This window comes from Platalea leucorodia, assembly GCF_965183815.1.
Source record: "Platalea leucorodia genome assembly, chromosome: 4".
Taxonomy (NCBI): Eukaryota; Metazoa; Chordata; class Aves; order Pelecaniformes; family Threskiornithidae; genus Platalea; species Platalea leucorodia.
The window spans coordinates 73218780-73240835 of NC_138826.1; the positions used below are offsets into that span (position 1 = coordinate 73218780).

At 38.0% G+C, this 22056-nt stretch overlaps 1 protein-coding gene across 13 annotated transcripts in view; it reads right to left on the reverse strand.

Moving 5' to 3' along the window:
• Positions 1-22056, reverse strand: part of ATF7IP (activating transcription factor 7 interacting protein) — a 114917-nt gene that overhangs the window by 66207 nt on the left and 26654 nt on the right. For 2 of the 13 annotated variants that reach the window (XM_082309492.1, XM_082309491.1), the window contains exon 1: positions 18022-18215. The exons of 7 other annotated variants lie outside the window; for them this stretch is intronic. In XM_082309492.1, coding sequence (XP_082165618.1) covers positions 18022-18158 — 137 coding nt within the window. In that variant the 5' untranslated portion in view covers positions 18159-18215. Of the gene's footprint in view, positions 1-18021; positions 18222-22056 lie in introns of those variants that run through there. 4 more of the 13 variants (XM_082309488.1, XM_082309489.1, XM_082309494.1 and 1 more) reach the window with 4 other exon arrangements.

Genomic DNA, 22056 nt, shown 5'->3' on the forward strand with positions numbered 1-22056 from the left:
AAGAACCAGTTCAGTAAAACATTAAGTCCACATGTGTATCTATGCCTAAGAAAAACACCCAAATGTATGGTTACAGGCTTGGTAAAACAAAGTAAATTCACAATACGGTTTCAAACAGGTTGTATGGTCTTGTGTACTGTACTTGACCGACAACTTCATGTACAAACTTGAACTACGTTCTCATCACTTCGGTGTCACAGTGAATTAAGCAGTTGTCCTGTGTCTTCTCTACCTCCAGAGAATAATATCGCCTTTGACTTTGGCTCATGAACCCCTTTCTCATACTAAAGTAGTCATTGTAGAGTTCTTTTCCCGTGAGGCTGCCATGCCTTGTGGGAAAAATGGATTCCTCATGGGGAAAAAGTACTGTTAGGTCCATTTACACAATTAAGATCTTTCATCTGCTGGGGGTTTTGCAGAATTGTCCTTACATGGTTCATCAGTTTATGCCTTGATAACTACTACAAATAAAATGCATACTTTTGAAGATGGAAGAACAGAAAACAAGTGAGAATCTTTCCTAGACAACTTTTAATTAAAATACATACTCCAGTTAGCCTTAGACAAGCAACTCAAGTGCCTTAGAAACACCGGCTCTTTAGCACGTGAACCTTAAGCTCATTCTCCAAGATGAGTTTTGTCTTTTTCTGTAAACTAAATTTTAACAGCCATTTAGGTCATTAAAACAGTAAAACTGCTTGAGTGGAACTCAGCCAGAACAACAGTGGTAGATACTGTGTTTTCCTACTTCCCCCAAGTGTTAAAGATTTAAACTTTAATCAACAACTTAAAACATAAGCTTTCAATTCAGCTGTGAGATTTCCAAACACTAAAACAAGTACTGCTGTTTGAAATATCTGTAACAGCAAAATTCAGCTTTCTTACAAATTGATTTTTTAGCACAAGCTAAAGCACTAAATATGTTTCTTTCTGTAAAAAACAGGTTTACTGAAGTTTTATATAAAATTGAATTTGTGAATTTTAAGATACATTTGTGGAATATTTTTATTATACACAGTTTAAGTGTTATACTGCAGTTCCATTTTTGGCTCAGGATTAACAGTTACCATTATCCTTAAATATGAGGAGGAGCTAATAATTCCACATAAGTGAACACTGCCAGAACACATCTACAACTAAAAATTTTCCAATTTCTGATATTCCAAACTTAAAACCTGCAAAACCTGGATTAATTGTTCACATACATGCAGGCCAAAAAATATGAGACACTCTGTGAAAAAAATCCTTAAAAAAACAAAGGCAAGATGCCCTGTTCAACTTTAGGCTTTTTTATGCATTATAAAATAGTGTTTTTTCCTTTTATAGGTGAAATTTCAACTGAAAATTTGACAGGCTACAGCTGTAAGAAAGTATCGCTAACGTATGCAGAACTGCATCTTTTAAGGCAGATTTCTTTACAAGTCTTCTGTTAGATAAAATGAAGGATAACACTATTCTAATGAAAAAAATTGATATATTTACCCTTAACGTTCTGTAAAGTATTTTCTAAACTAGTTCACATATTACATATGCAACTAACTAGTGATGTAACCTCAGCTTTCAAACACTTGCAACTTGGTGACATTAGACTTCAGAGGTGAGCTGTCTGATGCTAACAGTGGTCCACTGGGTTCACTTCTCAAATGCCCGAAGAAACAGAAGTGAAAAGAAAACTTGCAACAAAAAAGGTGATGCTGCATTAAAATGTTATTAAGTGTTGTCATGCATACTAGAACCTTTTAGAAGTTTTTTTTTTTGCAAAGATTACATTTTCTCAGTAACAAAAAAGCCACAATTTAAAATGGAACTAAAATAGCAGTTGATTAGTTGGCTGTGGGAACCTGCTGCTTTATAAAGTAGTATCGGTATTTCCTCTAGGGAAGATATCCTTTCTCAGGAGAAGCAGTGCACCTGCTGCCTTGCTTGCTTGTTCCTTGCTCAAACCAGTCCTTCCACACACACAAGTCACTGCTGAACTCCCACCAAGCGCATCACCTCAGCTTGGAGGAGGCAGGTATTCAGCATGTGAAGGACCCAGCTGTTTCGTAATTTCATCTAATTGAAGCCCGGTAGGGACTTTTCAGAATTTTTTACATTTTGGAGGCAGGAAGGCTATTTGCCTATTTTCCACGTGAAATGATGAGTTTTCTCTCTAGGGGGTGTCGGAGGGAGGCCAGGAGGGAGCCCCAGCAGCCACCTTGCCCCTCACCGGCTCCCGGCCCGGCAGAGCCGAAACTCCCCTGCTCGATGGCAGGGGACGGCGGGAAATTTGCATACCCGCTCGGGATTGGCTGCGGGAGTTGCTTTGCATGAACCAATCTGCAACCGCGAGGCGGAGCCACCCCAGGAGGCCGATGTAAATCTGCCCGGCAACCGGCTAAAAATAGAACGGGCGCCCTGGCGCGTCACCAAGACGGGGCGCGGTAGAGCGCCTCCCCCCTGGTGACGTGGTGCGCGCGTGAGAACGCGCCGCAGGGGTCCTGCTCCTCCCGGAACGTGCACGGCGGCGCGGCCGCTGCCACGGAGGCGCTCTGCAAACACGAGGAACGAAGCGACACCCGAGCTTCAGCTTCTGTGCCAAAAGCAGAGCCGTTCCGGGGGGGTTTGGCACATTTAACTCTCTCAGGTTTTTGTGTGTTTTGGTGTTGTGGGTTTTTTTTAATAGAAAAAAAAATTTCTGCCGTCATTCTCTTCTCAAATCAAAGCATAAACTATTATAATCTGCACGTCATCTTTCTTGCCTTCATCTCTAAGCAAGCAGGAACAGAAACCATCTTTCTTACTCTATTTAATATGCCATGTCAGTTTGGTGACATGAAAATTGAGTCACCCACAACATCCCTAACGGATGTCATCAAACCTCATTAAATGTGGACTCTTACACCTTTTTGCTCCCGAGTTATCCCTTGGTAAGTCACACCTCATCAGGGACACACCCGTACCATTCATGCACTCAAACTAAAGACGGTGTGGGATTTGGAAAGGCGAGCGGGTTCAACCAAGAAACGAAACTTCATAAACAGATATGGCATTTTGAGAATAAAAATTAAATACAAAACGGGGTAAGTAAAGCACACAATTTAAAAATGATTATGTAAATGCATGGTCTATTATAACTTCAGCAATGATTACATGTACAGCATTTTACTCTTTTCAACCTACAAAACAGGTATCATCTACACAGGTTTGATTTTCAGTACTACTGAACTGACGGCATAAACTCTTCTGACGGCAGCAGAAGCAAGTAAAGAGGTTTCCATACTTTCCTATGCACCACATCTGCCCCCACGTTTCTGTTTCATGGACCTGGTTAAAGGCGGGTGAAAGCCAACATAGCGAGCTGGATAAGAACAGCACCCAATGCCCATGGGACATGTACGGCTGCCTAATCCAGGTCTTCGGCAGCCTGAAAAGCACCACCTGATACGTAAGGTATACATAAGCACCTCTGGTATGTAAAAATGTATTTTATACAAGGCTGTCGCATTTACATAAAAGGAGAGAAGGAAGAAAAGTGGCCACCGCAGATGGTCACAGAGCGACCACTGACAGCAGTTGATAGCTTGGGAATGACTTGACGAAACAGAGTCACAATTAACCAGAAATCCCAACAGGAAGGTTAAAGTGAAGGAAGACAACAATTTTAATATAAGAAATCTCCAAAATAACATTAGAAGAAAAAACAAAACACCACAAAACCCTCAAAAAGAGTTTCTTCTAAAAGCTACAATTTACCAAAACTTTATTACCCGTACCTACTGATAGAACTATTTGTCACAAGCATCCTTCTTTAAGGAAAGGTAGCTTACTCCGTAGACGTTAGTTAGCCACTGCTAATAAATTTTACTAGCAACTGTGCCCTCCTGCCCACAAGACAGTTATTCATTAATCAGAAGCTAAATGTTTTCCAAAATAAACTAATGTTGGGGAAGGATGGGAACTGAAAAACAAACTTATCAACCTAATACTCTATTCATTACTAGATACAAGAGAAAAATTAAAAAGTGTGTTTTTAGTGCTGATAACCCACTGTATTAATATGCTAAGAACCCTAGATAATGCAGGTAATTCACGTTTTTACAATGATAAGCAGTCATCCTCTAATAAACTTCTATGGCAGCCAGTTTCTTATTATACCAAGCATACAATAGAATAAGATATATTTACCCTAATAATAGCATACAGCAGCAGATTAAATTCTCTTGGGTCAATAGGCAAACAATTATTTTTCTGTATTTGCTGCTAGGCAAAGATTTGTCACATGCCTTAAACTTGTAAAGACTTGTAAGAAAAATTACCCAAGGTATTACCCAAAATGCACTTTAAACATTCTATAATCAAACATATAAGCAACCATAGCATAGATGGTTCTTCAACTTAAGTATGCTTAGAACAAGCTCTGCAGACACAGATTGCCAGACTTAAATTAATTCTTTGCTAAACTGACCAAGGAAAGGGAAGCAGAAAGTGGACGAACACAAGACAGTTTCTTTATGTAGTTCCAATCATGGAAATAAATGTTAAGAACAATAGAACTAGTTTTGAAAGGGGGTTTGATGACAAAAAGTAACCTGAAATGGTATTGATTCTCGCTGTATTCTTCTCTTCTAGAACCTTCAACATACCCCCCTTTTCTCACTATACTTGCTGCAGAGTCAGTAGACTTATGATCTTGCTATAATCTGTTTGCTCAAGTTCTTTTGAGATCAAATGCGACATCTTAGATTTAACTGTTACCATGTAAGAGACACTCTTCTCATTAGTATCTTCTTGCCACGCTTTTAAAATTCAATGCAAGTAGGTATAAATTTTGAAATAATGTCACACTAGTGGCACAGTTGTATTTATCTCATCAACAGCATCTTAAACAAGCAGCAAAGCACGATATGCCCTATTGATTTCTGAGGTGCTGACTTATACCTAATGCTAATATGCTCATGTGAACTCAGTTATATACTCTGAGAAACAAAGATATTTGAACAAAAGCAAAGGGAGGACCAGAGGAATGTCCTGAAAATAATCACTCAGTTGATGCGAAAATCCTTTTGTACTTGGTTCTTTAAAAAAATTAAGAATTTATTCTTCCTATTAATGTTTTTGAATTAACATTAATAACAAAATTGCATCCACTCCACAAAGTGCGTTGATATTACATTACACAGTATGCAGCCATGTTCGCATATGAAGGATGAAATAAAGTGACAATATGATGCAAGCACTGGTGAGGTTGCATGTGAATTTAGATCTGGGACCTCAGCCATGTTAAAGCTAACCTTTTAGTTTAACCCAGCAAATACTAAACAACCCAGCAAGTAAAAAAGCCTCAGCCCAGATCAGTAGTCTGATGCTATTAACCATGCAGCTGCTTTTAACGCTGAGGCCAGCAGAAGACAGGGGGCAGAAGCAGGAACAGAGAACAGCTTCAAGACTAGTGTGTTGCGTACCAGCCTTTCAATACCAACTTACATTACTGTACGACTACAGCACTGAGCTAGATCAGGGAGCTTAACCTCCAGATATACACTTAGTAGGATCGGTGCTTTGTTAAATTCAGCTCCTTGAACTGGCTGACAAAACAATCACAGGAACACCAGGGCTGCTGCACCAGAACATGCAACAGAACAGCCTTGGGTTTTCTGGGTGTGAATGTATGAGTCAAGGACTTGCTGTAATGGACAGGCAGACCTTCCAGCTGCTGACAAAGCACTACAGCTGTCCCATAAAGTCAGCTTCATCTGGTTATTCAGGCTTTTTAGGGACAGGGCAAGGAGACTGTGTTCCCACAATGAAATATATTTCATATCTTCAAGTGTATATCTTCTTAATTATTTTTAAATGCTCCTAACTACTCCTCTGATGTAAAAGCAACAAGTGCAATAATATTAATGACATATGTAACAATATGTAGTTATTTCTGGAAAGCTTCAAAAATAAAGAAGCAGATTAAAGATCTAATTTAACTCCTGGTTTTGGACTGTACTAGATTATACAGTGGTGGAAAGACCCTGAAACACACACTGCTTTTGGACAGAGTATTAAGAAGAAAGGGAGACAAAATTTGCCTCTGCTCTATGGCCAATACCAAGCTCCTAACATGAAATTTTATTTAAATATTTCCAGACCTATGTACTCCATTAGAGATAAGATGTTCATTATACTCTGTATTATGAATTCAATACCATGAGTATTAGGACAGAAAATATGGAAATCCATACTATCCCATCCCTTTAAAAAATTTCAGTGAACATCCTGCAGTATGTGCAAACATTTTATTCTCTATATAAAAAAAAAAAAATTATTTGTGGTGGCTCATATAAATATATACACATACTAAGCTTTCTGCCAATTGACCTGATGGTAATCCAAGTATGTTATTACTAAACATTACTTTGATGCTTTAAATTGTATGACAAACCTTATTCCATAGCAATCTCAAGTTCTCCTGGTCACATGAAGCCAGAGTTACGTGCATTTGAGCTACAGAAATTTTCTGTGGAAATTCTCTGCTCACTCATCTATTTGGATTATCCATCAATTTAGTGATTTGGTATCTATTTTAAACATACCAGGAAAATGAATTAAGGAAGAGTATATTTATAACCCACAGCTCGTTTGGATGGCTCTACTTAATATTCAAACAAACACAAAGTGTCATCATCACAAAGTTGAGTATTGCATCAACTAAAAAGGTCAGACTGCTGAGAAAAATCCATGTCTAGTGTGTCAGAGTATCCTTAAGGGAATACAACTATCGAAGCTTGAAATAGCTTAGCCTAAAACTAATTACATCTTACATAAACATGATTTGCAAAATTCATGTGTCTGCATTTGATAATCAAAGAGAATAGTCATTTGTGACAAGGACCAACAGGGAGAAGTAACCCCTTAAGGGATCACAGATCAGAAATTTTCTTTTGAGTTTTGGGATAATCTTCAGCAGAGGTTGACAGCATTAAAGCATTTCTCCCCTGCCCCCAATCATTTTTGCTACAAAGACAAAACTGATTTCCCTGGCCCTATTCTTTCCTAAAAGAAAACCAACCAACCAACAAAAAACCAAAAAACAGACCAAAACAAAAAAAACCCAAACAAACCAAAAACCACCAAACAAAAAACCCAACCAAAAACCTGAGAAACCATATTAGGAAAAAATTAAACAGAATAAAACCCCCTAAACACTAGTTCTGCTTGGCATATACCAAACAATTGGAGTTTATGCTCATCTAAACCTCTTCACTAAGTATTAAAGACAGCTTACAAGTAATCATTTGTGGTTTTTAATTACACAGTAAAGTATGACTTCACAGCAAATACAAATAATAAATGTACCTTCCTGTGCAAGTTATCAGCATTTAGTACCCAGGGATTAAAATCACTTCTAGAGTTTATAACTTCCAAGATAATTTGAAAATACACAGAACAACAAAGAAGCTAACCTAAGCAAACTATAATGTAGCTGCACTAAATTGCTGAAAGTCACCTATAAATACAGTAATTCAAATTTGATGCAGCTTTCCTGTCTCAGGAGAAATAGTATCCGATAACCGATCTGACCATTTGGGGACACATGCTTCAAACAGTAACACGTAAAAGTAGAGAAGTTTGGACAACAGCATTCTGAATACACCGACTGGTGAACTAGTTTGAATTAGATGACTCTCTCCTTTTGCCGGTTACCTGCAGCCACACCTGTCTTCAACGCAGATATCAAATACTGATCTTGAACAAGGCATCCAGAAATTCTGTCACATTTATAAGACTGAAATAATTTTCAATAAATATTCTAGATATGATCATTCTGATCTCAACTGATTGCATTCAATCCTTGAATCCCTAAGGAAGAATTTCAAACATTGAGCTACCAAATTTGAAACCAGGTACAGATGATAAATTATGCATGAATTCAACAGCACTTAAAAAATGCTGTTAAATAGATGAGAAAATAAGTTCTAATGTATACAAAAAGCCAATAAAATTTCCCTCCAACAACAATTTTAGACAAAGCTGTTTTACCCTGTTTATCTTTTCTGTCCTCACACACCCTTCATTGAGAACATCAAATGTCTCCATTAATCTAAGTCTGGGAAAAAGAAAAACACACAGTTCATGCACGGGAAGTGGAAACATGGTAGGGGGGAGGGAGGGACAGAGAGACACACACGAGATAGGAATCTTAATTCTAACTGCATTATGAAAAAAATTAATTATGACCAGAGTGAGCAAGCAGTCAAATTTACTTTTATTTTGCTTGGTACTTTATGACTCCTTTGCTAAGAAAGACCTGGCTTATCCCTCTACTGAATGCATATATCTTGCACTTACTTTACTGATGAAGAACTAAGCCATAGAGAAAGAATGCTAACTGGCTTACTCAAGATCAGACAAAAAAACCTAGAAATAAAACCAACCAATCGACCACAACAAGGAAAAACACACCCACAATTTGCAACTCTCAAGTCTCTCCTACCTTCATTTCGTTTATGCCTTGTCTTGATTAAAAATAACAACAAAACACTAGTAAGCTAGTTACTTTCCAAACTAACTCAGTTCTTAAGATCAGGTCTTGCATTAGATTACATGCTTCAAAAGAAAACTGGTATTATCTGAAGAAATAAGAGTGACATCTACCCTTTTTTTGCCCACATTTACATTTGTAGCCTATTACCACAACCACTTAAACCTGTATTTTTAATCTGTCCAGTACTCTTAAGGTGCTTTGACAAATATAGTGAAACCAGGAAGATACTTTGATACAATTAATGCAAAAAGGCCACACAGCAAAGACTGCATGAGGCAACAGTCTTGTGCCATGTCTTGATTTGTAAACATCTTGTAGATGCATATAATAGAAGCCTAAGATGAACAAAATGCTTTCAGAATATTTTACCAGGGGTGGGGCGGGGGTAAACTCCTACGCCCCTAGCACTTCAAGCTTTTTTGGAGCCTAGTTCCTAGGCTATCCTACTTATTGAGGGTTCCTAGCTATTCTACATGACAATTGGTAACATTAACAAACTACTTAGGTTTGCTTTTATTAGCAACTCTTTCAGAAAGATCAAGCCAATAGCCCACCACTGAAAACAAAAAAAAACCCAGTATGCTAAATATGTAAATACAGAAAGATCAACAGTGTTACCATTAGTACCTTTCCAAACACATTTCTCGGTGAGTGAAACCTGTAGTAGAAATAACCTGAAGAACCGATCTCTGTTTTTTCCATGACATGCCCAGATAACTAAACTGAGTCTTCTGTCCTTCAAACAAAATTTATGTTTGGCAGAGCTGAAATACAATTGAAGTAACCTGTGCAAGTGCCACCAATGCACAGATTTAGTTTTCACTATTGGACGGCATCCTCTCTGGACAGGTCAGTACTAACCAGTTCTAAAGAGAAGCAGTACAAAGATGAGCATAGTGACTCCAAAAGATGCAGCGTAAGCATTTACACTTCTATTCTCTGGTACCGTCCAGAACAAAAAGGCAAAATGAAAAAGCTTTATTTCTGTTGATGCCATTGCAGGCTACCTTAAAAAAGCGGTTATCAGTAAGAAAAAACAATAAGCAGGCAGAAAAAACTCCCATACATACACACAAAATCAGGAAGTCTTTTCTACATACTTTCGCATTAAAAAAATAACAAACAGAACTATGAAAATAGGAGATTGTTCCAGTTCTGCATAACTTACTCTTGTCAATACAGGCTTTGGAATTGTCCCAGGAGAGAAAAGAAAGCATCTCCTCTGGCTTGTCCAAAGTTATACGTGTGCTAATTGATGAGCTGACTGCTACTGAACAGAAGCTACTGTATAAGAGCCCTACCTCTACCTCAGTAGGAACACTAGAGATCCCTTCTACTTCTATCCAACTAGCAATTCTCATAAGGCTTGTAGGAACCAACTTCAAGGTTTCTATACCTTTAAAGTTTGGCTGAAACCAGTTGGTGGGTAAAGAATCATGAAAAGGAAGAACTTTTGTCTCAATGTAACAAAGAATTTTTTTACAGTGAGAACAGTGATTCACTGGAACAACCTCCTCAGGGATGTGGTAAAATCCCCATCACTGGAGGTTTTCCAGATGCAATTGGTCAGGGTGCTAGATAATCTCATCTACGCTCCCTTTCCCAAGGAAGGCTGGACCAGATGATCTTTCGAGGTCCCTTCCAACCTAGGCTATTCTATGAACTTAGCCGTAAGACTGATTTTATGACCAAAAGATCAGCATTAGCTGACAGATATTAAAACCCCCTCTAAAATAGGAAATTTAAAGGCAAACAGGTGACTAGTCCACCAGTCTTCTGAAGGAGTGTTACATCTTCAGCAAGAGAGCAGTAATTGCAGAGTTGAGGAGGTACCTTTCAAGCTAAACAATCTTCTACCAATAAGCTAGGCCATTAAAAAAAAATACTCTTCTTTGATTATACACATACATACACATATAAAATACATTCTATATACTTCATATATTTTGTATTTATATAGATATACGTGGTTGGAGAAAATGTGATTAGCTAGCTTATAATAAGAAAAGTCTAAAAGATGGTAGTTAGGTTGTGAACTTAAGGATCTAGTTTTATTTGCACAGGGTTTTAAGTATAATTCTTGTATATGGAAGCTGAGAAATATATGCAAACAGTAGATGATCAGACTGAAATAAGCAGAAGTGAATTTATCTTTAGCCACGTTCCTCCCAGGAAAACAAATTCAGCTTGTTTGGCATCTCTGGTCAGATATGCAAAAAATGGATACAACTGAAGTAATACTCTGCTTCTGAAATGTAATTTCTAATTTATATGATATAAGACACAGACTTCTATCAGACCTGAGATATGGATTCCAAGTACCTGACTTCCATTTCTTTGGTCAACCTATATGATTAGAGTTTCATTTTGCATCTTCTTCTTGAATTCATTTTTTGACTGTTTACTGTTCTGACATGGTTAAGATAAACCATTCATTCAGTAAATGCTGCTGATAAAAATATAGAGGAATACCAAGTTTAACAGGATCTTACAAAATTCTTCAAGTACTTTAGACACAAATAGATAAAAACAGTGGGTTTAATATTTAAGGGTGAACCAGAGTAATGAAAAGAGAGGGTATACATCAGCATTTGTTTCTATTTAGGAATACCCTATGTAACAATGTAGATAAACAGGATGTCAAATAAACACTACTATGAATGTCTTTGTTTTAAGGTCAATGTACACCAAAAAGCTTTAAGATCCCATTCTAGAAGGGGAAGGTTATTTTCAGAAGTCCAGACTAGGGGACACTGAGCAACTGACAAAGGCTTTAAAGTGCCTGTCAGAAACATAACACATTTTTGTGTGTGGGTTTTGGTTTTTTTTTTTTTTTTTAATTCAAAGAATACAAACATCAGGATGAACTTGAAGTGCAACGCAATGCAATGCATTTTTGATTGAGATCCTCACACCTACAAAAATTGTTGATTAAAATGAGTACAGTTAAAGTTTCTATAAATTTAAATTGTGCTTTCATAGATAGGTTTCAACCTTCACATCCCATTTACTCATTGTCATCTTCCACCTGCAAAATTTCATTTCAGAAGAATGTTCAAAACAGTTCAAAAGTTGCATATGTAAGAAGTTACATTTCAAAATATGTTTGCACTAGTAAATCTTTAAGCAAAGGAAAGAAATGAAGCTGCTGACAGTAGGTTTGCAGAACTTCTCTAAGAGTGCACAGTACAGTTGAATAAACGTACAGCAGGGAGCATTGCAAGGGTCACACAGGATATTAGGGCTGATGCAACAAGAAAAAAATATTGAAAGCAATTTATCCTCAGATATAATGAAATATTTTTTTCTCCCAGTTCTGCTACTATAGCCTATGCTCAACTAATCCAGTATAATCCTGCCTCAAATTCTGAAGACAAGTCAAGGAACAGAAATACTACAGCTTATTGCTGCTATAATACAAAATATAAGACCAAAATATTTGACAGAAAGTGTTGTTTACCACTAGGAAAAGATCAATTTGCAAAATCAATTTTATTGCCAGGTTGTTGTTTCCCATCCCTGACAAAGGTAGTTTGAAGGCACACCAGAATGAGGAAAAAATCATTATTGAATTTCATGAGGAAAACTAGCTTTTTTAGACATCCTTCTTCAGACAGACTCACTTTACAGCAGCACTGCTACTGCAAACACTCACTGTATTCATCTGTGGCCACCAGAGACTACCACAGTTGCTAAGCAACATCTCTTAGTTTCATCTCAATTTTGACATTTGCCATTTGGGAGTATTCATTGGAACCTAACACTCATTTAAACACCCCATCTCATTCCTCTCCTTTTCCAAAGATCTATAATGTGCTGATTGCATAACATCAGATACCAAATGAAAAAGTGAGCTTTTCACAACTGTTTTATGAAATGCAATCCAGTAGATTTTTTCATGGACCAATGAGTGCTTTTTCTTTATATATAGGAATCCGCCTATACAATTCTGTTTTGGAGATCCTCTCCCATAAATATCCGCCCCCCCCCCCCCCCCCCCCAGTCTGCACATTAAGCCATCAAAATCAGAGGTAGCAAAATATGTGAGGAAAAAAAGAAAAAAAAAAAGGAGATAAAAGCCACTTCTTCTATGCTTTTATAAGTATTTATGTGTATCTTCTGCAGATAAAATGTCTTAGAATATTTGCATGCGACGAGAAAGAGCCATCATAGTGCTACAGAAACCCCACTCAGTTTCAGTGACTGTCTTGCTTTTCCTGATTTCTAGTTTCTCCACTTAAGGTAAGCAAAAAGAGAAGCAGAGACTTTCATAGTAACAACAATAATAAAAAATTCAAACCACAGAGCAGTTAGCATATTATCTACATTTATTCTACCCTTGGAATACATATACTCCATAAATGAGATTGAACCCTCTGAAAAAGTATCACACATGAGCCTATACATGTTCTCCTTCTATCTTACCAAAAAAGGACCAATCTAAATAACCTTCAGTGACTCTACCAGTATGCAGACATGAAGCAGCAGATTCCACAGTGGCAGGAAAAGAAAACAGACTCCAAAAATCCATGCAGTCAACATATTTCTGCATATAATATTGCTATGTTATCTAACCCAGAGGGGCTTCCTACCGGACAGTGCCTTATAGGACAGCATCCTATGCCCCACACGGTTATTCTGCACACTTGAATACAGTAATAGTATTCAAAAGAGGCAATGAGTTTTCCAGAACTCCAGCAGAATAAGCACCACCACTGCTACGCAGCACTATCTTAAATAGTTCAGTCAATGTTCATACAGAGTCCCATTCTGATAAACTCTCTCCTGACCTTATTAAGTAGCATTTAAGCATTAAGAAGTATTCCTGACTGTCCTGTACTAAGGATTCTGTTACATGAGCTGTATGCCGTGACACTTCCCTTTGGGTTGAGTAAGGATTGAGGCAGAAAGAGGAGAGGATGAAATTCTAATAATTAGGTGTAGGCTCTTGGGATGAGAGCTGTAAATAGCTATATTTTTAGGAAATACTAAGTAAGTGGAATCATGCACGCACAAGGCAACAGCTCTTCAAATCATAGCCTTAAACAGATCAGGGAAAAAAGTAAGTGCTTAGTTAACCATTTGAAATAGCAGATGACAAACCTGACTGATGTTACACAGATGTCTCAAAGACACAGAGTAAAAAAATTTTATCCAAAAGTAATCCAACTATTGAACTTTCTCATCTTGCAATATGAACCTTAATAAAAAGGAGTCAACTAGAGAGTTTTGTACTGCTCCATCAAAAAAGAAAGTCATGGAAGATTTCAAAGCAGTATCAGATTGACAAAGGAAACACTGCAGAGAAAGACGGTTTCCATTTTTATTTCTTATGTAAGTAAGTCTAGTTCAGGACTTACAGTAGAACCTTCTGGGGGATACACTGCCAGACCACATCAATGAGACAGACACTGAGAATGAACTGGTAAGTTGGTGTGTACAGAAACTGCATGACCAATTTTAAGCCTATTATGACCTTTCTTTTGTTTCAGGATCTTCTGTATTGAGAGGCATACGTGAACTGTAGTCTTCAAGGAAAGAGATATTTTAGACACATTTCTGGATAATACCTGAAAATACCAGTCAGAACACTACCTTGCTTCAAAATCCAGACATAATGGTTCTCTGAAAGAACAAGCGCTTGGTTCTTCCCTTTCTATGAATATATAAAACCTGCTGCTGTTACACTGTCAGTACCTGAACTCTCTCATGGGTAAAATTGCCTGGCAGACCAATTAGATGGCCTTATTTCCCAGATCATTCTTAAGCATCTTCAGGGAAAAAGAAATTCCGTGATTTTGAAAGATGATACAGCTAGATTACCCATCTCCAGCTAGAAGTATAATTCCCAAATGCCTTGATAAGGGTAAAGCATGGACAATATGTTGCATGCATTATGTTTTCACCCATTTGAAAAGAGAGGGTTTGATGGGATGCAGCTGACATTCTAACACTGCGGTCTAGATACAATCCACTGTAAATTTTTGCATGGAGGTACTTCTGCAGAGGACTTCTGAAGTCTGGCATATTGCTTCATCCAGCTACATAAGTAAGTCCAACAAATCATAAGTATACTTTTGGCAATAACTCTTTATTAAAAAGTTTCCCTTCATTTAGTCATTTTTCTTGCAAATTCCTATTGACACAGGTCCCTTTGAAGACTGGATTTCTGCGATGAGTAAACCATTAAGATGATTAAAATTATTTGGAGAAAGCTGGTTATTTACATGGTGATGTCTCTTGGATTAACCTTTCAATCATCAGTCTCTATGAGCAAGGTGCTCTAGCTGCTAAATAGCTTGCATTTATCTTTTGTGTTACGGGATGATCCAATGTCAACAGCCATATCCGTAGCAAAACACCAGTACTAAGAATCCGAAATATTTTCTGTGAATTACAGCTTAATGTTAATATTACAAAGGTATATGGACTTCTAAACATAAGGAAATTAAAAATCTTTAGTCTGAAGGCATCTCTTCTCCATGACCAAGAAAGAATCCATCTTTGTGTTTCCTCAATTTCTTTGAGAAAGGTCCTTGAAGAAGAAACTAGAAAAAAGTTATATGCAAAATGTCCTCTTGAACACAGCAGGCTGCAGGTTTTCTTGGGCTAGGCTTCTTAGAGGACACAAATGCAAAATAAAAAGGAAGACTGCGGAGATGTTTCACCTGATAAATGAAGACCTCTGTCTTTTAGAATAAGAAGCTACAGGCCTCAAATGAGATCAACTTACACTTCCAGGAGTATTTCTTATATCTTGAGTTAAGAGGTTCTTCACTAATGACCCCAATGAGGCTTGCAATCATGCATGATACAAGACATACTCTAAAAGGCATTCCTGGCTTTAATCTCCATACCTCGGATGACAGATTTGTATTTTTTTTCCTGTGGAATTCTTTTCAAAGACAACTGTGAGTCCCAGTTTGCAGTCACTCAACACCATCAACTGTGCACAGTAGCTGGCAGTGAACTTGTGGACAGAAGTCAGCCAGCAACATTTTGTTGATGCTGACTGGTAAGATTGTAGATACTACCCTAGTGAACCAGAGAAATATATCTAGAGATACGATCCTCCTAGGAACCATGCCTCCTTCTGCTCAGAAAGAGTGGGTCTAGTGCTACCTCCAATGCCAGTGTTGCATTCCTAAGTGGAAAGGATGGAAGTAAACAAAAGCAAAACACATTTCTTCCAGTAATGATGTCATTGTTTTGCTTGCTACTGCAAATCTTTAAAAATAAAGAAAACAAGACAATATTACAGATTCATGAAGCATTGATAGTCTGCATAAAACATCAAACTAGCATTCACAGTAGTATACAATACCAAAAAAAGGAGCTGCAAGTTTAACTTAACTAATATATTATTTGGCAACAATTTTGCCAGAACAGTCCAAAAAAAGTTTTTGAGCCTGGACCTAAAAAATGATGGCCAGGCTATAGTGATACTGCCAGCACTTCCAGTAGTGGTTAACACTTGGTCTGTAAAAGACTTCTCCAAACTGCTGTCTGGAGAGCTCAAAATAGCTCTACAAAAAACATCCTTAATTTTACTATTGTGGGAGGGAGAAAAGCAGTTGATGAAGCAACAATCCAGGAGCACCACATTGCAAACACAGAAGTACATGAAGAATTTATACAGCTATTTTAGACTGCTTGCCTTCCCACACTCCATATAAAATTATATGGAGACAAATGCCTCTGCGCAGAGTCACTCAGAGTGATCACCTACAATAAGCTTCATTTTTCTTGTCTAGAAAGCTTCCCAAATGCCACCCAGAGTTAGATGCCAGAAGCAGACAGTATGAGTTATACTGAGGAATGCCTCCACTGACAAATGGTATAAAAGTCTCAAAGGAAAGCTGTCTTAAATTTTGACGATTTAAGTTTAGCTGTAATAGCTCAACCTCCAGAAAGGTTCTACTCAGAAACCTTTAACATCAAAAAGGAATATTCCAAATGTAGCTCCTCCACAGGCTGACTTTTGCCTTGTGAACCAGCAAGCCACAATGCTTGTTTGCTTGCTTCCTGTAAAGAAAAAAAGACTGCAGTTTCAGCTTATCCCAAAAATCAAAAGCTAAATTTCCTCTTTGAATGACTGAAGACATCATACATCTTTTCTTCATGTGCTGGCACATAACGTAGCTGAGCTGTTTCCTGGTCATCTTGCAGACTAACTCCAGACTCTCCTGACGATTCTGTATGTGTGACCATCTCTCTCCAAGTTTGCATTTGTGATTATAAAAGTATCTTATTTAGGTACCCAAAAGATGAATATTAACCAGGTCATCCTAATATGTCACCATGGGACCTTCTTGGGGAAGAATTTCTCTAAATAATAGAACAATAAGGAAAGGGTAGCAGAAGCTCTTGAACTGGATAACACCCTGAGAATCCTTCTAATCCATTTTCTTTGGAAGCTGTTACTTGCTTCTTTAAAATCTTGTACAGCTCCAACAAAAACTGTCTGCACAAGAAGCTATTGATCCTTGAAGGGACATTTTAAAAAAAACTATTTGTTTTGAGAGGACAAATGTCTCCTATAAGTTCTATTTTCTCCCTTGAAATAAGGCAAATTTCTGTGAAATCTTCTGTGAGTATTCAAGACTGAATGTGCCAGGACAGTGTTAAAAGAGACCCCCCCATGCCCATCTATGAAAAAACTGTTAACAGAATATTCTACTCTATAGCTGTGACATATTGATTCCAGAAAAGACCTCAAAAAGAAGACATCCAAAAGGATGACAATAAGGTGTTAACCAGAAATACTGCCAACCTCCTAAAATGCTCATAGTACTCCTCCTCAAATGGCAAGACCTTATAGGTATCACAATGGCAATGAACTGGTGTAAAATTGAGTTGACTATAAATACAGAATCCGAGGATTCTTCTCTGTCATTGAGCCTAGACTAATGGTTAAATTTTTCCCCACCTTTTAGCAGCTGCTGGATTACTAATCTATGCTAGTATTGGTCCAACAAATAAAGTGGTTATAATAGCAAATGTGGCTACAATAGTGTAAATCACAGGTAACCCCTAAAAAAAGAAAAATCCCACTTTTTTTGTTCTGGTTATGAGGTAGTTTGGCTATAGATCTTCTTTCTGTATCAGCATGTCCATTTTATGGAGAGAAAAAGAATCTTATTTTGAATGAACAGTATAATTATACCTAGCAGTCTGTCAGTTTTGCCTGGAAGAAGCCTTCATCCCAAACGTGAAGTCTTTTTGTTCTAAAAAGAATGATACTGAATAAGGATTCTACCTCAGACTGGATGAGTAGTATGCTTTTCCTCTTTTGGAGAGATTTCCTTACCAAAGTTGTTTTGTTTTTTTTTTTTTTTTTTTTTTTTTAATACTGAATAGTTTGATAGGAATGGCACACCCTCTCCTGCCAAATATGTTTCTCTCCGGAACTACATCAGAACTGGAGGTAGCTACGCTTTCTGATGGACAGTCTTAGGATATTCTCTCCAAAATGCTAATAGAGAGAAACAGATTCTGCTTACCATGTTTTAGTAAAATCCTTGCACAACAGTGACAGAAAACTGCTTCCTTCACTGTTTTTCTCATTGAGTTTGTCAATCAGACTTAGATGGATTTTCTCATTCTCCATCTGAGAGTAGTTAAAGAAAGGGACAATCATTTTTGTATCCTTTTTGCTGGGGCTGCATATTTTTTGCTTCACAGCAAGATCCAAATTTAGTGCTTCCCAATTCTTTTTATCATGTAGAGCACAATTTGAAATAGGAGTCCTCTGACAGCAGGACTCTGGGTTTATTCTTTCAAGCGGTCTTTTTAACTTGAAGTCTATGCATGTTTGCAATATCATCTCCCAGACACCTCTGCTTTGTTCAGTGGAGATCCTTTGTCACAGTCAGAGTGTGTTCAGCCTACAGCCAGAGTACCAGATTCTAAACCACGAGATCCAAAACTAGCCATCAGAGTTCTTTCTCCACTGAGACGCAACTGGGCTGACACTGCTGGCACGACACAGCTCTCGTTCACTTTGAAACTGCGCAAAGATGATGCAGGAAGAGTGAGTAATGAGCTTTAGAGGCTCTTCCTCTGTCTCGGAATCCTGTTGGCCAATGTCTTACTGCCACAGGAGCTTCAGAAGAGCTGAGTAACTGTTTCAGTCAGTTCAAGTTTTTCCATCTTTCCACTCTTATCCAGGCAAGGTAGAGCTCTTTCTCTTTTAAGCAGAAGAGGCTTTACAACAGAAGGTCTGCCAACACTCAACACTTCTTGGAAGATCTTCCTTAAAAAGGTTGGAAAAAATCATGCTCTCCTTAAAAAGGTTGAAAAAAAACCCTATTTGAGACTTCTCCAAGAAGAAAAGGAGGAAAAAAAAAAAAAAAAAAAGGAGGATCATCTACATGCTCAAATTTAAGAAAAGACAAAATCTAGTTTGATTCTCTGTTTGTGGCTTTCTTCATGTTCTGCACTGTACTTGAGTAAGTGGAGGAAACAAAAAGGAAGACAGACCTAAGGTAGGAAGCATTTCAACAGAAGTTAGACTTGAAAATAGAAGGGTGTTTATTCAGTCAGACTAAATGAGAGTGTGAGAAAGAACCATCTCACATTACACCACAACTTGCAGACAATTATAGATCTTCCTCGTTGTTATTCTACACGGACATAGCTTTCTGTAAAGCCAACATAATGAGAATACTTTCCAAATTCAGTAAGAGAGATTAGACTCCAACCCCTTCCAAACCAAAAGCAAAAATTTAACACAAAAAAATTATGTAATGCCCTTGGAAACAATCAATCCTTCATTTTTCTCTGTCCTTGTAAAACATGGTCCTTCCCCCAAACCATCAAAAATTCTATTCTACAATTACTGCACATATTTACAGGATTGTTGACACTGAAGTAAAGGATCAATGTGCATTTTTGCAGTGACAAACCCTACACCCCCCTACACCCTCAGCCCCCCCATTTCCACCCTATGCTATTTCTATGTTGGCAGAAGTTTGTAAAACACAGCATAGTGAGCCATTGAACCAGCTTCCCCCCAGCAGCCTTTCAGATCAGTTTTCTGATCCAGCTCCTTGCTGTGCCAACATAATGAACAGGACAGCAAAGGCAAGGAACGGATAGCTGGAACCAGGAAGTTACAAGGGCTGCTTAAGCAATGTTGATGCAAAATGTTGAAATCACATCTTAGATTATTTCCAGCTCATTTTCAATCTACTCAAGGCACAACTATTGGTGGCTTACATACTTTACCACCATATGATGGGGGGGATGTGTGTGTCTACCTATATGTGAAGGTCCTTAAGCTACGCTGTCTAGATGCTTTTTCCATCATGTATGCCTACGTTCTCAAAACTCTGAACTCAATTTCTTCCTCCCTGTACACCCAGCTGTGCACCCCCCTTTCCCCATGCTCAACAGCAAATAAGTTAAAAAAAAAACCCACGCTTTTGGCTCATCAGGGCAATTTTACCGCCACAGAGATGTCTGAGCTGTTCAACATTATGAGGTAATGATAAACCAAAACTAGAACTTGAAGTGTCGCTATAAACCAGAAAAAAACCAGAACACTGTCAAGCAAGTAAAAATCTGTGCAGCTGAACAACAGTGAATACACCAGCTGTCCCAAACTAAGCCATTCCAGCTCTATCAGTGACCTCTGTCTCCCTTTAAAGACTGCTGGGAAGTAAAAAAAATGAAGCCAGAGAAGGTGAAAAATCTGCATCTCAAGGAATTTCAATTATTGATAAAACTTTTCCAAATGGTTGCAAATTTATGTCTGAAGAAGTCCACAACCACCTCACCGTACCAGTGGACCACTTTCAGAACATAATGTGGGCAGGTTCTGAAAAGAATGATCTGTTCTACCCACCACAGTATTTTCTTTAGACATTTAACCAAATTCCAAAGGGCTGCCCTGAAAAAAAAAAAAAATTAATGACAGACATACTCCAGAGAATGGATTCGGCTTTCGCTGAACAGAGAAGCTCTGACCATCCTTAACTGATTCACCTCTGCAAGCTGTGACACAATCCAATATTCAACTAAACAGTTCCTGGACAGATTCAATGTTTGTGGTCATGAATGTTTTTTGGTAATGAAAACCAGCAGTTGAGAAAACTTCCATGAAGTTTTGGTTCACCACAGATAAAAATTAAGACTCTTCTCATATCAAATATATGTACAGATGCCTCAGCACTTGAAACTAATGCTCAGAAAAAAAGATAAACCTTCCAAGTAAGATTAAGTACTGTGATCAAGAAGAAAGAAAACTTAGAATAATTCCTTAGAGATCTCACTCAGTGAAAACACAATATGAACTACATAAATGCCTGCCATAACTCTCCCTCCCCCTCTCCTCAAACTAACAGCCACACACAAGAGGGGAAAAAAAAAAAAAAAAAAAAAAACAACTTTATCTAAAGATTTGGACTCAAGCTGCTAAGCTATTAGGCAGAGACTGTGTTTACATCTCACTAAGCCATCACAACTAGAGCAGAAGAAATAGACTGGTTAAATACACAAAAGCAATTCAACACTATGTAGAGAAGAACTGATCTTCTATAGGCAGACAGCGTGGGCAACTCAACTTGTTTTGGCTTACCAAGTAATTTGAGAAAAATAGAGAAATTATGAAGGATGTGATCTATCACAGCAGCATGCCAAGAATTTAATCCTGGAATGTCCCCTGTTATTCTTCTGTCCATTCTATTGCCAAAAGCTTCCCAATATCTAAGCTACGAGAACAAGGTAGAAGTACCAGCAAGTTGATCTACCATTGAAAAAGAAGCATGGTGCTTGTGCCACTCCTGTGATAAAGCAATGAACCCAAACCACTTGTCTGCCATGAAAAAATCTGCTCTCCTGCATTGTCTGGGGATAGCAGGAACAGGCCTTGCCTCTGGCATTGTCCAAAAAAATGTGTGCACCTGCACAGTAACAAGGAAGAACCGCATATACGTACCAGAATTACCTTGAGATAAGGAAATCTGTTTGAAGGCTTGAAATAGATAGGTGCATGTCTTGATAACACATGGTTGCCTCTCCGATTCTGGCTGAGGAAGGTGCCACTGACAATTATGAAACAGGACAAGACAGGCTGAAGCAGATTCTCTCTCATGTGGGAGAGAGACAGTTTCTTTGTGTCTGAAGCAGTATCTTATAATCCTCTCCACTCCATTTGCTTGGGAGTGATGCATGTCCTTAGTCTGGCCATCCTAGAAGATATCGTTGAATGTAACCCTGAAGAACATCTGAAACATGTCTTAACACAGGTATCAAGAGACTCAATGGGTGTGATTAATTTCTCTGCCTCAAAGTCATATGGGTAGTGGAAAAGTCAGAATGCTGCACAGAAGCGCCTAAGGAAGTAATGGTCTCTCATGCAAAGAGCCAAATCCTAAAAAACAACAGAACATTTGGCACCAAAGGGTATTCTGGAAAAGGAACTATTTTGTTCACCAGGCTTCCTTCACTTCTAAAAGTCTTAATTCCCAGAAATATAATCAATAACCAGGCTAGGCATAGAGACGGTCTCACGAAAAATTATGTCAAAATGCTCC